The 19,089-nt window shown below is 36.7% G+C and overlaps 1 protein-coding gene across 1 annotated transcript in view; it reads left to right on the plus strand.

Moving 5' to 3' along the window:
• The window catches only part of tfr2 (transferrin receptor 2), a 32,760-nt gene continuing 13,671 nt past the window's right edge, over positions 1-19,089 (plus strand). Inside the window, exons 1-10 of the mRNA XM_056449956.1 lie at positions 1-56; positions 5,314-5,356; positions 7,838-8,051; positions 8,222-8,408; positions 9,958-10,098; positions 10,528-10,636; positions 12,074-12,316; positions 12,647-12,786; positions 13,122-13,303; positions 15,960-16,079. Coding sequence (XP_056305931.1) covers positions 5,324-5,356; positions 7,838-8,051; positions 8,222-8,408; positions 9,958-10,098; positions 10,528-10,636; positions 12,074-12,316; positions 12,647-12,786; positions 13,122-13,303; positions 15,960-16,079 — 1,369 coding nt within the window. The 5' untranslated portion in view covers positions 1-56; positions 5,314-5,323. The remainder of the gene's footprint in view (positions 57-5,313; positions 5,357-7,837; positions 8,052-8,221; positions 8,409-9,957; positions 10,099-10,527; positions 10,637-12,073; positions 12,317-12,646; positions 12,787-13,121; positions 13,304-15,959; positions 16,080-19,089) is intronic.

The raw sequence follows: 19,089 nt of genomic DNA on the forward strand, positions 1-19,089 counted from the left end.
CAGGGGCGGAGCTTATTGGTCGGTCATTGATCAGACAGACAGCAGCAGGACTGGAGGTATGTCACACATGTCTCCACACACACTCACACCTCTTCATCTCCACTGCCACAGTCACCGCTGGTGGTGTGGTGATGTCCTGATGGTGTGTTTGTGTGTGTTCAGCTTTCAGTGAGGTTTTGTGTGTGTTTTATGTGTTTTGGGGGGTCTGAAAGTTCTCAGTGTTTCAGATGTGGGTTTCTCTCTCTCTCTGAGTGTGTGTGTGTGTGTGTGTGTGTGTGTGTGTGTGTGTGTGTGTGTGTGTGTGTGCGTGTGAGTGTGTGTGTGTGTGTTTAATTTACATGGTCTGGTCATGGCAGTTGTGCTTGTCGGAATATGCTCATTGTAACCGCTCTTATCAAACACACACACTTCTGGCTCAGGCAGATGTGTGTGTGCATGTGTGTGTCCTTGGTTCTGTCTGTGTGTTTGTTTGTTCTAGAAATCAATATGCACAGCAGAAGAGTAAATAAATCCTCAAAGCCAGCAGTGGTTCAGTTAGTGTTTGTGTTTGTATGAATAATAATTAATATAATTAAGATTCATAAGTTCACATGAGAGGGAGTCACGGTGGCTCAGTGGTTAGCACTGTCGCCTCACAGCAAGAAGATCGCTGGTTCGAGCCTCGGCTGGATCAGTTGGCGTTTCTGTGTGGAGTTTGCATGTTCTCCCCGTGTTGGTGTGTGTTTCCTCCGGGTGCTCCGGTTTCCCCCACAGTCCAAACACATGCGCTATAGGGGAATTGATCAACTAAGTTGGCTGTAGTGTATGAGTCTGTGTGTAAAAGAGTGTGTATGGGTGTTTCCCAGTACTGGGTTGCAGCTGGAACTAAGGGCATCTGCTGCGTAAAACATATGCTGGATAAATTGTCGGTTCATTCCACTGTGGTGACCCCTGATTATTAAAGGGACTCTTGATGTGTCTGTAATGTGTCCTATTGTCAGTCTGAAGAGCTGCTGTAGGTTTAGTAACCTCTGCTGTTTTTGTTGAAGATCTGATTTGGCGAAATCGACTCCTCGACTCCTCCTTCAATGATTATTAGATATCCTGCTGAGAAATGAGCATAATTTATTAAGACTGTGACACATTTAGCGTTGTCTGATGTTGGTTAATAGATAAATCAAATATTTTAATTGATATTATTTGAATTGAATAATTGATTGATTAATTGATATATTGAATCATTTAAACCTGACTTATTTAATAAATGCTTTTAATTTTCATCTTAATGTTTTTTTAATTGAACTAATAATCAGTATATTTTGATATTTGATTGGTTTTAAATCACTCTTGTTTTAATTTGGCATTTTCCTATTTAAGTAGAAGTAGATAATTATATTTTCCTTATTGTTAAATTTTTTTAAAATTAATATTTTTCATTTTCACCACTGTGCATTTTAATTAGTGTTTTATTTGTGTTTAGTATTATTAGTGTTTATGTTTTTACATTTTGAATAATTGATTTAAATGGACATTTTGTTGTTAAATCAATTATTAGTAATAGTTTTTATTGTAATAGTAATTTTTTTTACCATCTCTGCTGAGAATTTTGTGAAATATCTGCTGATTTATGAAAATATCTCTGAGTATTTTAAGGGGCACCTATGGTAAAAAATCTACTTTTCAAGCTGTTTGGACAGACATATGTGCATGTATGGTGTATAGACCGTCATATTGGGGTGATATAAACACACCCAGTGCTTTTTTTTTTCAATTTAACAACATAAAAACGCTGGACCAATTGGAGCGGTTTTCAGATCGACCGCAACTTTACATAGCAGTGCGGCCCCCCCGCCCACCAATATTGATTGACAGCCGTGCGTATTAACATGTCCAGGTAGTCACGTGTATAATCATATCAACAAGACCAGACGTGTTCAAAGCAGCCTGGAATAAAAGATCTGTTCAGTTCACTAGGATCATCAATCATCATCAAATGTGATCAAGAGTGAGTTTCACATGTTTAAAATGTTTTAAAACAGAGCATGTGTGTAATGAAGTACAGCGATTCACTTCAGATTCACTTCATCAGCACAGAACAATTATAAAGGAAGACGCTTCAATCCCAGTTTGTGGACGTTAAATCAGGTTTATTTTGTACATTAATATAAGAGATCTCCATACAGCAGTGGAGATTAACCTGTATCCTGACACATATGCTTGCAAAAAGAGTGCAAAGGTGTTTTGAGCTGAAACTTTACAGACACATTCTGGAGACACAAAAGATTCATAATAAATCTGAAAAAAGGGGTAACCTGTGTGCCCTTTAACTACAAACTTAACATATGCAATGAAAAGTAATACATTTTCAATTTGTATTTAATGTTTACAATGCAAATCCAATTAGCTCCACTTTATTAGGTAAACAAAGCAAATCTCTCATATAATATCTCTACTAAAAGACAGAAAATATTACTGTACACACTCCACTGTGAATAGTTCATATCAACATTTTATTATTATTATTATTATTATTATTATTATTATTATTATTATTATTATTATATCACAATAATATCAGTGAAAATAATTAAAATAATATAATAACTGAATAAACATAAATTTACACAAATAAATAAATAGACTCAACGATGGGCTAAAACTCTGTAGCTTCTGCAGATTACTAATAACTAACAAACATTAGTAATAATTAGCAGTAATAGTAAATTGTGTGTGTGTGTGTGGTAGCATGTCTATATTTGAGACCCAAAGAAATATTTTTTCTTTTTTTCTTCTTTTTTCTGTGATTTCCTACATCCCTTGGGTTAAAAAAAATGTGTTTTTTTAAATGTTTTTATTTTTAATTTTACAGCATGTCCACTGTAGTGGACCACAGGACCATTTTAGATCTAAACGACTGCCAAACTCAGACAACAAAACTGTACAGGATATGGCTGTAAAGGGATAATAATCCAATATTAATGTAACAAAAACTAAACAAAAGCTATTTTTTCCTTTTGTATTGAACTTCCTGAAACAGTTTAATCTGAAAGAGAGCCGAACTCAACAAAACAAAACAAAAACAAATAAAAGAAGTGATGTTAATCCAAAACAATTTTTTGATGTTTTCTTCAGGGTTTTCACCTTTATTAGACAGGACAGTAGAGAATATTGACAGCAAAGTGTGGGGAGCAGAGAGAGGGGAAGGATCGGCACAGGACCGTGAGGTGGAATCGAACCCGGGTCGCCGCAAGCACCAGAGTGCATGCGCCGATGCACCAACAACTACACCACCGGCGCCGACAATCCCAAACAAATTGAACATAAGAGCGATTTAATTTAATTGTCTGATTGTCAGACTCTAAATCAGAGTCTCCCTCAACTATCTCATAAAGAATCCTCTCTGCTTCAGTTCTGCCTCCTACAACACACAGTCATTAATTACATTAAGATGGTCCTGGTGTCCACTATAGGAGGATATTTTGAAACACAAACATGTTAACAGCTTAGAAAGCTAAATGTATTGTTCCTGACACTTTAATAAACAAATATATATAATAATAATAGTAAAAAAACATTTAAAAAGCTCAATTTGACATGCCTCTCTCCTTCACATAAAATGTGCTTTTTTTGTGTCAGCCATTTTGGATGCAGTGTAAGAAGTGATTCCTAGCATGCCAGCCAATCAAATGACAGATCACTACCCTGCTGAAAAATCCAGCTTAAACCAGCCTAGGCTGGTTGGCTGGTTTTAGCTGGTTGACCAGCCTGGTTTTAGAGGGGTTTTGGCCACTTCCAGGCTGGTTTCCAAAATGACCAAAAAAATGAAAATGGAAAATGACCAGCTAAATCCAGCTAAAACCAGCCTGACCAGCCTGGTCATAGTTGGTTTTGACTGGGCTCCCAGCATGGCCAAGCTGGTTTTAGCTGGTCATCTCCCAGCCTGACCAGCTAAGACCAGGCTTGAAATGGCTGAAAACCAGCCTGAAAGGGGCCAAACCCCTCTAAAACCAGGCTGGTCGACCAGGTAAAACCAGCCAACCAGCTTAGGCTGGTTTAAGCTGTTTTTTTCAGTAGGACAGAAAGCCCAGGATGTCCTCTGAACACTTGACAGAGTAGCTCAAAAATTCAAAGAAAATTCATGAAAACACAATAGCTGCGTCTGAAACCGCCTACTACTCAGCAGGTACTGTGTTTGAATTTAAACGTACTACTCGGCCGTTAGAAACGTGCGTTTAATACAGTATGAATGTGAGAAGTCTGAATGGAATTCGGATGTACTACATCCACCATTTTGTCATGGTCACGTGACCTACCTGCGTCAAGTGCATCGCTTCACTCCCGATCATGAATTCGCTCACAGGGCATCATGGGATATCGCAGCGTGCATGGGATGCGCACTTCAGAATCTCACCGGAAGTAGTAAGTCATCCGGGTATTTCTCACATACTGATTTTAGCGTACTGTATAGTATGGAAGTACGCGGTTTCGGACGCAGCCAATGTCCACTACAGAGGACACAAGATAATGGGCGGGGTTTCAGCAGGATAGGTTTGTTTGAGTGACAGTGTGTGTGTATGATTGAGTGAGTGGGCATGTCTATATTTGTATGTGTGTGTGTGTGTGTGTTTGTGAGTGAGTTTATGTGTCCATGAGAGTGTATGGCTTTGTGTGTGAAAGTGAGTGGGAGTGAGTGTGTGTGTGTATATTTGTATGTGTGCGTGAGAGTGTGTGTGTGTGCATGAGTGTGTTTGTGTGTGAATTTGTGTGTCCATGAGGGTGTATGGCTTTTGTGTGTGTGAGTGTGCACGCACGCGCGTGTGTGTGTGTGTGTGTTAATGTCTATGTGCATGTACATGAGGGTTTGTGTGTATGTATGTGAGTAAATGTGCACACATGAGGGTGTGTGTGTGTGTGCGTGTGTGTGTGTGTGTGAGAGTGGTGGCATGTCTATATATTTGTTTGAGTGACTGTGTGTGTGTGTGTGTGTGTGTGTGTGTGTGTGTGTGTGTGTGTGTGTGTGTGAGTGAGTGGTGGCATGTCTATATATTTGTTTGAGTGACGGTGTGTGTGTGTGTGTGTGTGTCAGAGAGAGAGGGGTGTGTCGCAGTGGTTTATCTGCACTGAACAGCAGAGACAGACAGACATACAGAAGAGCAGAGAGAGAGAGAGACAGGATATGATGTCGTCATCAGCAGCGGCACCGGGAATGATGGGAAATGAGCTCAGCGCCGCTCAGTGTTGCGTCAGTTCTGTTGATCTTCATCGATCCACAGAAACACACACTGGGAATTTACTGTGTGCGTGTGTGTGTGCGTGTGTGTGTATGAATCGCAGGTGTTAAAGTATGATGGACTCTGTCACAGGACTGATTGCTGGGGTAAGACATTCATTCATTCATTCATTTACTCACTTACTAATTCACTCACTCATTCATTAAAGCAACCACTCACTCACTCATTATCTCACTTACTCATTTACTCACTCACTCTTTCACTCACTCACTATCTCACTTATTGATTCACTTAATAATTCACTCTCCAATTCACTCACTCACTCATTCACTCATTCACTCACTCGCTCACTAATTCACTCATTCATTCATTTATGCCACCACTCACTCATTTAATCACTGACTTATCGCACTCAATCATTCACCCACTCATTCACTCACTCACTAACTCACTCAATCATTCACTCACCCATTCACTCACTAACTCACTTATTCATTCACTTAATAGTTCACTCACCAATTCACTAATTCACTCACTCACTCACTAATCCACTCAATAACTCAATATTTCAGTTATTCACTCATTCACATACTAATTCACTCCATAACTAATTCACTCTATCACTCATTCATTCATTCATGCAACCACTCACTCATTTATTTACTCACTCATCTCACTCAATCATTCACCCACTCATTCACTCACTCAGTCTTTCACTCACTCACTAACTCACTCAATCATTCACTTAATTCACTCACCAATTCACTTATTTACTCACTCACTAATTCACTCATTCACTCAATATTTCACTTATTCACTCACTCATTCACTTACTAATTCACTCACTCACTAATTCACTCACCCGCTCTCTAATTCACTCATTTATGCAACCACTCACTCATTCATTCACTCACTCACTCAATCATTATCTCACTTAATCATTCACCCACTCATTCACTCACTCACTAACTCACTTATTCATTCACTTAATAGTTCACTCAATAATTCACTCATTCACTCACTAATTCACTTATTCATTTACTTACTAATTCACTCACTAATTCACAAATTCACTCACTATTTCACCTATTCACTCACTCACTTACTCATTTTCTCACTCACTTTCACTCACTAACTCACTTATTCATTCACTTAATAATTCACTCACTAATTCACTCATTCACTCACTATTTCACTTATTCACTCACTCATTCAGTTACTAATTCACTCACTCGCTCACTAATTCACTCCTTCATTCATTCATGCAACCACTCATTCATTCACTCACTCATTATCTCACTCAATCATTCACCAACTCATTCACTCACTCACTCACTCATTATCTCACTCAATCATTCACCCACTCATTCACTCACTCACTCTTTCACTTACTCACTAACTCATTCATTCACTCACCCACTCATTCACTCACTCACTCTTTCATTCACTCACCAACCCATTCACTCACTCACTCTTTCACTCACTCACTAACTCACTTATTCATTCACTTAACAATTCACTCACTAATTCACTTACTATTTCACTTATTCACTCACCCATTCACTTACTCACTCTTTTACTCACTCAATCATTCACTCACACTCACTCAATTACTTACTAATTCACTCACTCGCTCACTAATTCTCTCATTCATTAATTCATGCAACCACTCACTCATTCATTCACTCACTCACTCATTATCTCACTCAATCATTCACCCAATCACTCACTCATTCACTCACCCATTCACTTACTAATTCACTCAATCACCAATTCACTCATTCACTCACTATTTCACTTTTTCACTCACTCATTCACTCACTATTTCACTTATTCATTCACTCACTAATTCACTCACTCATTCGCTCACTATCTCAATCACTTATTCATTCACTTAATAATTCACTCACTAATTCACTCACTATTTCACTTATTCACTCACTCATTCACTTACTAATTCACTCACTCACTAATTTACTCATTTACTCGCTATTTAACTTATTCACTCACTCATTCACTTACTAATTCACTCACTTTTTCACTTATTCATTCACTCACTAATTCACTCACTAATTCACTCAACCATGCATTTGCTCACTCACTCTTTCACTGACTCCATCATTAATTCATTAATTCTTTCACTCACTAATTCACTCATTCATTTATTAATTTACTCACTAATTCACTCTCATTCTCTCACTAATTCATTCACTCACTAATTCACTCACTCATGAATTCACCCACTCACTCACTCATTCATTCACTTACTAATTTACTCACCAATTCACTTATTCTCACTTATTCTGTGAATGAGTCTGGATGACGTGGTTGACAGTGTACTGTGACATCAGCAGTAATCTGATCAAAAAATAGACGGGCAAATGACACTTCTGCAGGTACTACATCAGCAATTTTTACGCATTTATTGTGCGTTTATTCTCGCTTCAGTTTTAGTTATTTTAGTACTTTAACTTTAGTACATCATCAACCTTTTTCTTTAAATTCTTTACATTTATAAATGTTAATTAGTCTGACCTATAAACTATGTATATTCATTTTAAACTAGTTTCCTAGACAATTACATGATGCTGTGATTGACAGCTGCCTGTGATGTTCTGCATGTGCAGGCAGCAGGGGGCGGAGCTCAGGCTAATGAGGGTGTGGAGGAAGGGGGCGGAGTCAGACGGAGAGCCCCTCCAATTGAGATGAAGCTGGTGCCGCTGGAGGAGTCAGATGTCACGCTCAACAGTGACATCACCGCACTGATGCTGCAGCAGCATGTCAACCGCAGGAAAGCAGCAGTTTACCTCACACTGACCGGCCTGCTGATCTTCACTACAGGTCACACACACACACATGCCATCTTTCTCTCTTTCACACACACTTGAACACACACTAACTCATTTAGCATTTTCAGGGTGTTGTGTATGGAAGCAGTCAATTTGACTTAGTCCTGTTAGTGCAGTGTAGTGTGTGCTGCTGCTGGTCCCAGTGTTGGTTCTCGTTGGCAGCGTTCCTGCTGGGATACGTGGCGTTTCGCGGGATGTGTCATCTGTGCCGCAGCGAGCCGGACAACATTCCTCTGAGCGACGCTCTGGGAGATGACCGGCAGCCTGAGGGAGCAGTCCTGTACATGGTAGAGCTCAGAGAGATGATGAAAAAATACCTGAAGGAGGAGCGCATCGAGAACACACTCAGGTGGACACACACTTTGGACACACATAGCCAAATGCAATCAGCCTTAAACTAGCCCAGTGCTCAGTCAAACTAGCTCAATTGCCAATCAAAACTAGCCAAATGATATATCAAACTAGTCAAAATCTAGCTAAATATCCTAAATAAAACAAAATATTACAAAACTAGCTAAATAGCCTGTCAAAACTAGCCTAATGGGCAATCAAACTGACCTAAAACTAGCACAGTGGCCAATCAAAACTAGCTTAAAACTAGCCCACTGGCCAACCAAACTAGTCCAACGGCCAATCAAACCAAGCCCAATGGCCACTCAAACTAGTTCAATGACCAATCAAACCAAGCCCAATGGCCAATCAAACCAAGTCTAATGGCCACTCAGACTAGCCCAGTGACCAACCAAACTACCCCAACAGATAATCAAACTAGCCAAATGGCCACTCAAACTAGCCCAACGGCCAATCTAACCAAGCCCAATGGCCTCTCAAACTGACCCAATGGCCGCTCAAACTAACCCAGCGTCCAGTCAAACCATTCCCAATGACCGCTCAAACTAGCCCAATGGCCGCTCAAACTAGACCAATGGCCCATCAAAATAGCCCAATGGCCAATCAAATTAGCCTAAAAATAATCCAATGACCAATCAAAACTAACCAAATTGTATATCAAATTATACCAAAACAAGATAAATAGCCTGCTCAAAACTAGCCAAACATTCAATCAAAACAAGCCCAATGGCTAATCAAACTAGCCTAAAACTAGCCAAATGGCTAGCCAATCAGTCAGTCAAAATGAGCAAAAAGACCACTCAAACTTGCCCAGAACTAGCCAGTTAAAATCAGTCCAATTGCCAACTAGCCAAAGACTAGCCAAATGGCCACTTAAACTAGTTCAAACCTAGCAAAATAGCTAATCTGAATCAGCCTCAATCTAGCCATATATCCAGTTAAAATTAGCCCAATAGCCAATCAAGCTAGCTGAAAACTAGCCCCTTGACAATCAAACTAGCCCAAATGAGCCAAATCAACAAAGAAAGTTCAACAAAGTTCCCTGTGCGCAACCCAAGCCAAAAATTAGCCAAATAGCCCGACTAAATTAGCCCAATGGCCTATCAAACTAGCCCCAAATTAGGCAAATGACCAACGAAACTAGCTTAAAACTAGTCAATCAAACTAGCCCAAAATTAGCCAGATGTCCAATAAAACAAGCCCAAAACTAGTCAATCAAACAAGCCCAATGACCAATCAAACTAGCCCAAAATTAGCCAAATATTTAATAAAACTAGCCGCCCAAGGACCAATCAAACTAGCCCAAAATTAGCCAAATATTTAATAAAACTACTCCAAGGACCAATCAAACTAGCCCAAAATTAGCCAAATATTTAATAAAACTAGCCGCCCAAGGACCAATCAAACTAGCCCAAAATTAGCCAAATATTTAATAAAACTACCCCAAGGACCAATCAAACTAGCCCAAAATCAGCCAAATGGCCAATCAAAGGAGCCCAAAACTAGCCAGGTGGTACATGTTGATGTTGTGTGTTTGTTTGGTTCAGGCGTGTGAGCCGGGCATCTCATCCTCCGGGCTCATCTGAAGGAAATGCCCTCGCCAGAGAAATCCTGCAGAACCTGCAGAACCTGGGCATGGACCACACCTGGACCGACTCGCACTACGCCACACTGCAGTTTCCCTCCAGGTGAGTCTCTACACTCACATTCTGCACTGAAAACACTCATGATCTCTATAATAAAATATATAATAACTATGCTATAACTCATATATTTATTGATTGTGTCTGCTTTGTTTAGTCCATTTGTTCACATTAATTCAGCTAAAAACTACATTTCCCATGATGCTGTGCTGAAAATTCCACCAATCAGAGAGCATCATAGGATATTGCTTTACATTCATCTGTTCACATTAATTCAAGTCATGTTCAGGGGAATTTGGTCTATGATCCTGTGCTGAAACTTCCACCAATCAGAGAGCACCATGAGATATATTTAGCTCCGCCCACAGATTACATAATCAAATGTCCCTGAACTATCAATGAAATATGAAATATTAGTGGGCGGTGCTTATGAACTCTGATTCAACCAATCAGATGCCTGTGATTTTCTTGTAGGACGCAGCGGAACACTCTGTGGTTAGTCGATTCTGAGGGGGCGGATTTTGAAGAGATTCCATTGGACAGTGAGGGATACTGTGCTTATAGTGCCACTGGAACAGCCACGGTAACCATGGCAACTGCAGATATTTATAAAGTATCTGTGTGTGTGCGCGTCTTTGTTTATTCTGACATGTATATGAAGTGGTCAGATATGTACTGTAGCTACTTACAGATGCTCATCTATACATGAAAAGCACAACAAAACACTCAAACACACATGCAAGCACACACACACTCTCTCTGTGTTTCTGCTCATTCCATTAGTGTGTGTGCATGGAGACGTTTCCACTAAAGTAACAATTTTAGTCTATATTAGTTTAAAATGTGTGTATGTATGTATGTATGTATGTATGTATGTGTGTGTGTGTAATTCTGTATATATAAAGTATTTGTGTGTATATGCATGTGTGTCATATCTGTATTTGTTTGTGAATATACGTGCCGTGTGTTTATATGTGTATGTCTATGTATGAAGGTGAATGTCTGTGTGTGTGTGGTTTAATAAATGTGTCTATATATGTCTTAATGCATGTGAGTGTGTTTATATTCATGTCTATATGTCTCTCTGTATGTATATATTTCTGTCAGTGTGTGTGTGTGTGTGTGTGTGTGTGTTTATATTCATGTGTCTATATGTCGCTGTGTATGTATATATGGTCTGTCAGCGTGTGTGTTTATATTCATGTGTCTATATGTTTGTGTGTTTGTTTATATGTCTGTCTGTGTGTATATGTGTGTGTGTGTGTTTATATTCATGTGTCTATATGTTTGTGTGTATGTGTATATATATATTTATATATATATGTATGTATGTATGTATGTGTGTGTGTGCGTGTGTGTGTGTGTGTGTGTGTTTATATTCATGTGTCTATATGTCTGTGTGTGTGTGTGTGTTTATATTTGTATGTCTATATGTCTCTGTGTATGTATATATATCTGTGTATGTATGTATGTGTGTATGTGTGTGTGTGTGTTTATATTCATGTGTGTGCGTGTGTGTGTGTGTGTGTGTGTGTGTGTATGTGTGTTTATATTCATGTGTCTATATGTCTGTGTGTGTGTGTGTGTGTTTATATTTGTGTGTCTATATGTCTCTGTGTATGTATATATGTCTGTGTATGTATATGTGTGTGTGTGTGTTTATATTCATGTGTGTGTGTGTGTGTGTGTGCGTGTGTGTGTGTGTGTGTGTTTATATTCATGTGTCTATATGTCTAATATGTGTGTTTATAAACGTGTCTGTGTGTGTATGTTTGTTAATATTTGTCCATAATATGTGTGTGTATATGTGTGTATATGTATGTATGTATATATATATATATATATATATGTATATATATGTATATTTATATAAGTAAACCTATGTATATGTGTGTGTGTTTGAGAAAAATGTGTCCGTGTATACACTTGTGTATGTGTGTGTGCGGTATAAAAGTGTGCGTCTGTGTAAATCTATACATATATATGATGTGTATATGTGTGTGTGTGTGTTGTGCTGTAGGGTGGTTTGGTGTATGTAAACTATGGTCGGCGTGAGGACTTTGATCAGCTGCGTGTGATGGGCGTGTCCCTCAACGGCTCCATTGCCATGGTGCGGGTCGGAGGGGGCGTGAGCTTTGCTGAAAAGGTGTGGCTTGCGCAGGAGGCGGGGCATGTGGGCGTTCTCATCTACCCTGATCCTGCCGACGTTCCACAGGATCCACGGCGACTCGGGCTCCATAGCAACGCCGTCATCTCAGAACACGTAAATACAAGCAGATTCTCCATTTATGGGCATTTTCCTGTCCAGGCGGATGATTTTGAATAAAACAGAAGAATTGATGCTACTTCAAAGAGTGATTTAACTATACTTTTAATAAATTATTTGACTTCAAGTGGTGATTTTGTGTGTGTGTTTTTTTTTTTTGTTTATTTATACTTTCAGAATTGCTTCAGTTTGATCTCTCTGACTCTGATTTTAAGGCTTTATTTACTTCGTTCTAATAATGTTGTAAAAGTAGATGTCTGAAAGAAAGTCTGAAAATGAAGGGAGTTTATTACTGATGTGGTCTGGTGTGTGTGTCATGTCCTGCAGGTGCATCTGGGCTCTGGTGATCCGTTCACACCTGGGTTTCCCTCCTTTAACCACACCCAGTTCCCGTCCACCCAATCATCAGGCCTGCCAATCATTCCGGCCCAGCCAATCAGTGCCAACGTGGCTGCCAAACTGCTGAGGTTTGCCCCACCCCCTTTCTCACTCTCTCAATATGAATGATGTACAGGAGAGGGAGCTGTGTCTGTGTGTTTGTATTTCTGTGTGTGTGTCTGTTTCTGCATCTATGTGTGGTTTTAAGTGTGTGTGTGTTTCTCTGTGTGTTTGTTTCTCTGTGTGTGTTTCTGTGTGCGGGTTTTCTGTGTTTGTTGCTCTCTGTATGTGTGTGTGTTTCTCTTGTGTGTATGTTTGTGTTTCTCTGTCTGTGTGTGTGCATGTACAGTATGTGTGTGTTTATGTGTTTCGCTAACTGTGTGTGTTTCTATCTCTATCTCTGTGTGTGCGTGCGTGCGTGCAGCCAGCTCTCAGGTGCAGTGTGTCCGCGTGGTTGGCAGGGTCGTCTGCCATATGTTCAGTGTGTTCTGGGTCCGGGCTTCTCTGGTGTGGGTGTGCGGCGGCTGAAGATGGCCGTCTACAACAGCATGAAGCCGGTGCTGCTCAACAACATCTTTGCCTCCATTGAGGGAAAAGTGGAGCCCGGTCAGAACAACATCACACACTATTATAATTATTAATATCTTTATTATTATTGATACATAATAATTATTAATATTACATTATTATTATTATTATTATTATTATTATTATTATTATTATTATTTATATTATTGATACATTAATATTATTATTTTATTATTATTATTATTACATTATTATTATTATTATTATTATTACATTATTATAATTATTATTATTATAAATATTATTGGTACATTAATATTATTATTTTATTATTATTATTATTATTACATTATTATTATTATTGATATATTATTATTATTAATATTAATATTATTATTACATTATTATTATTATTATTATTACATGATTATTATTATTATTATTATTATTATTATTATTATTATTATTATTATTGTTATTGTTATTATTATTAAATTATTATTATTACATTGTTATTATTACATTATTATTATTATTATTATTATTAATACATTATTATTATTACATTATTAATATTATTATTTTATTATTATTATTATTATTATTATTACATTATTATTATTATTATTATTATTATTATTACATTATTATTATTCTTATTACATTATCATTATTATTATTATTACATGATTATTTTTATTATTACATGATAATTATTATTATTATTATTATTACTTTTATTATTATTATTACGACATTTTTATTGTTATTATTATTATTATTATTATTATTATTATTATTATTAGTATAATTATTATTATTACTATTATTATTATTATTACATTATTTTATTATTATTATCATTACATTATTATTATTATTATTATTATTATTACATTATTATTATTATTACATTATTTTTATTATTATCATTACATTATTATTATTATTATTATTATTATTACATTATTATTATCATTACATTATTATTATTATTATTATTATTATTACATTATTATTATTATTACATTATTTTTATTATTATCATTACATTATTATTATTATTATACATTATTATTATTATTACATTATTATTATTATTATTACATTATTATTATTATTACATGATTATTATATTATTATTATTATTATTATTATTACTATTATTATTATTATTACGACATTATTATTATTATTACTACTACATTGTTATTATTATTATTATTAATACTACATTATTATTTTTATTGTTATTACTACATTATTATTATTATTATTATTACATTATTATTATTATTATTACATGAATATTATTATTATTATTATTATTATTACATGAATATTATTATTACATTATTATTATTATTACATGATTATTATTATTATTATTATTACATGATGATGATGATGATGATGATTATTATTACTACATTATTATTATTATTATTACATTATTATTATTATTATTATTATTATTATTATTATTACATGATTATTTTATTATTATTATTACATTATTATTATTATTATTATTATTGCATTATTATTATTATTTTACTATTATTACATTATTATTATTACATTATTATTATTATTATCACATGATTATTATTATTATTATTATTATTATTATTATCACATGATTATTATTATTATTATTATTATTATTATTATTATTATTATTACATTATTATTATTATTATTATTATATTGCTATTACATTATTATTAAATTATTATTATTATTATTATTATTATTATATTATTATTAATATTATTATTATTACATTATTATTATTATTAAATTATTATTAATATTATTATTATTATTATTACATTATTATTCTTATTACATTATTATTATTATTATTATTATTGTTGTTATTCTTATTACATTATTATTATTACATTATTATTATTACATTATTATTAGTATTATTATCACATCATTATTATTATTATTATTGCATTATTTTTACATTATTGTTACATAATTGCTTTATTGTTGCATCATTATTATATTATATTAATGTTACACTATTATTACATCATTGTAACATTATTAATATTATTGCAGTTTTTATATTATTACATTATTGCATTAATGTTGTGTTGTTGTTACAGTATCATTACACTATTGTTACATTATTGTTGCATTGTTACATTATTGCTACGTTATTATTACATTATTATTTCATTATGAAATAGGGCTGCACAAGATATTGCAAAATTATCATTATTGGCATAATAGTACATGCAATATACGTGTCACAGACATGTGCTGAGTTACATTTAAATGATACGTTGGTTGTTTATCAGATGGGGCCGTACTCTCTTTAGCCCCGCCTCCTCAGCAGTTACTGTTATGCCATTAGTTGGAGCGACCCAAAGCTGAACCTAGAGCTGAAAATAAACACTAATGCCAGGAATATGACAGCAAATCAGAGTCTCTGCTGAGGTTTTCACTCATTCATAGTGCCTTAAAGACTAAATGTTTGCATCTGAACATAGTTTTTTAGTCTGAATTAGAATTAACTAATCTGAAATATGTATTTTATCATAAATAAATGATTTAAAACATAAAGCATCTAGAGAAATGTTAAATCGTAAAAAATATCATTATCACATCAGTCATTGACAATATTGCATATTTTTCTAGTATGATACAGCTCTATTATTAGGTGTATGAGCTTCACATCAGCAGATGAACCAGTGAAACTTCTTCTTTCTGATAGATCACTATATAATAATCGGGGCCCAGAGGGATGCGTGGGGCCCAGGGGCCGTGAAGTCTGGCGTGGGAACGGCCCTCCTGATGGAGCTAGCAAGAACATTCAGCAACATGGTGGAAAACGGTAAACACGCTTGTTTACTTAATAGTTCATGCTTTATAGCGTTGGTTTGTAGAGTCAAAGTCCCTTTAAGGCAAGTCATTTCACTCAGCGGCCATCTTTGAAACGTCTCTCGGGCAGTATACTCGGGCATTCTGTCTGAATGGGGAAACATCAAATTCTCCAAAACTACTAGCCAAGCTTACGATTAACTTTCATATTATGGATAATATATTTAGTTTCAAGTCAAATCAGACCTTAATTTGTCACACACACTTTCGTATAGTGGAATTGAACCCCCCCGACCGTACACAAACATCACAATTTTCAGGGGAAGACAGGCCACAGGAGGTAGCATTTAGAAAAGGAAATAAGCTACATTTCAGGAGAGGGAGGCAAAAAAACACCCACTCACCTTGCTCTTGAACAGCCTACAGCCATGAAGGCGCTGGTCGCAGACCCGCCTACCCCCTCCAGTGGGTAAAAGCACACGAAGGTGTGTGGATGAGGGGATAGGTAGTGATTGTCTAGTGATTGTCTAGGTAGTGAGTCCAACAGGTGTCCTTGATAGGGAGCAGAAATTTCAGAGCGTCAATTCATTTCTAAATGTTTGACTGATCAAAATCTGCAGAAACTCACGTCTGGTCCGATCTCCTCCCGGGAGAATTGTCATTCTATAGCGATCGTTCCTGTACTAGAAGGCGGGCTTTATTTGTCATATAGCGATCACTGATTGGTTCCTGTACTAGAAGGCGGGCTTTATTTGTCATATAGCGATCGCTGATTGGCTCCTGTACTAGAATGCGGGCTTTATTCACCTTATAGAGATATATAACCATCAATATGGCGAATGAAACTAGCCTAGCCTAGATGCCCGCCTTCTAGTACAGGAGTCAATCAGCGATCGTTATATGGTGAATAAAGCCCGCCTTCTAGTATAGGAGCCAATCAGCAATCGCTATATGGCGAATAAAGCCCGCCTTCTAGTACAGAAGTCAATCAGCAATCGCTATATGGCGAATAAAGCCCGCCTTCTAGTACAGGAGCCAATCAGTGATCGCTATATGGCGAATAAAGCCCGCCTTCTAGTACAGAAGTCAATCAGCAATCGCTATATGGCGAATAAAGCCCGCCTTCTAGTAAAGGAGCTAATCAGCAATCGCTATATGGCGAATAAAGCCCGCCTTCTAGTACAGGAGCCAATCAGCAATCGCTATATGGTGAATAAAGCCCGCCTTCTAGTACAGGAGCCAATCAGCGATCGCTATATGGCGAATAAAGTCCGCCTTCTTGTACAGGAGCCAATCAGCAATCGCTATATGGCGAATAAAGTCCGCCTTCTAGTACAGGAGCCAATCAGCGATCGCTATATGGCAAATAAAGCCTGCCTTCTATTACAGGAGCCAATCACCGATCGCTATATGATAAATAAAGCCTGCCTTCTAGTACAGGAGCCATTCAGCGATCGATATATGGCAAATAAAGTCCGCCTTCTAGTACAGGAGCCAATCACCGATCGCTAAATGATAAATAAAGCCCGCCTTCTAGTACAGGAGCCAATCAGCGATCACTTTAGAATGAAAATATTCCAGGGGATGGGGCCTGGACCAGATGTGAGTTTCTGCAGATTTTGTGCGATTCAAACATTTAGAATTGAAACTTATGAGACAGATGTTGTTTAATTTTATTGGTTATTCATAATATGAAATGTAATCGTAAGCTCAGCTAATAGTTTTGGAGAATTTGATGTTTCCCTGTTCAGACAGAATGTCCGAGCATACTGCCCGAGAAGTGTTTCAAAGATGGCCGCCGAGTGAAATGACTTGCCTTAAAGGGACTTTGAGTATACTTGTTTCTGCTGTGTTGTCATGGCAACACTGGTAAAATGTAATTTCTGGACCTGTTCACTGTCGATTAAGTTGTACTGTCAATAAAATGTGCTTGTTTTATTGAGTTGTGTTTTTAAAATCAATTTTAGGGTGCTTTCACACCTGTTTTGTTCTGAAACAGGGATTAAAATTGTCTCAATGTTGCACTATGTTCTTGGTGTGGTTCGCTTTCACACGGCTAAAGTTTCTAAACAGACCAAAAGAGCTAAAGCAAGCCACGTGTGAGTAAACTCTCCTCACATTGGTCAGAGTTTCAGGGTTTATTTTGCAGAGTCCCACTCAGCTGTCATGCGTCTTTATTTTAATTTATGCCAATGAGCAACAAGACATTATAAGCAGAACGCTGCGCTTTAATTTAGAATGGTGACACCCACAGACATCGTCACCAGATATAAATCAGAGCTAAGACCATCTCATACAGAGCCCTTGGCTAGAATTGTGCATTATAGGCTTTATATTCTAGAGAGAAATAACCGATAAACCAAGACTGCAGTCAGTTTTCCTAACAGATAAACAGCTCTCGTGAATAGTTCAGCATGCTTTCACTTTCATATTTGACATGAAACACACATTTACCAATAGGAGTGATATCCTGCACTACTCATAATTCATATAGCCGTATATATGCGTATTACATGTCCATAATACACTGTGATATAGCCGGACTCGGATCGTTTTGCTTTCTCACTACAATCAATCCGCTCCAGAGGTCGTTTCAATCGAGTCGAGACCACGTCATTCAGGCGATCTCGGACCGATTGTTTTGGCGTGGATCTGAACGCGATTGCTGGATTCACATATGCCAAGCGAACCGCGCTAACTAGGGAAATGAGACAGGTTCTGAAACAAAAGTCTATGTGTGAAAGCACCATAAGTTGAGTTAAATTCAAAAAGTCTTGCAGAATTACTTTGTAATATTTAATAAAATAGAAAAAATTCTAAACAAGGGGCAGCACGGTGGCGCAGTGGGTAGCACAATCGCCTTACAGCAAGAAGGTCACTGGTTTGAGCCTCGGCTGGGTCAGTTAGTGTTTCTGTGTGGAGTTAGCTTGTTCTCTCCATGTTGGTGTGGGTTTCCTCCGGGTGCTCTGGTTTCCCCCACAGTCCAAACACATGCGCTACACGGGAATTGAGGAACTAAATTG

Source organism: Danio aesculapii, chromosome 23 (assembly GCF_903798145.1).
Source record: "Danio aesculapii chromosome 23, fDanAes4.1, whole genome shotgun sequence".
In the NCBI taxonomy this organism is placed as follows: domain Eukaryota; kingdom Metazoa; phylum Chordata; class Actinopteri; order Cypriniformes; family Danionidae; genus Danio; species Danio aesculapii.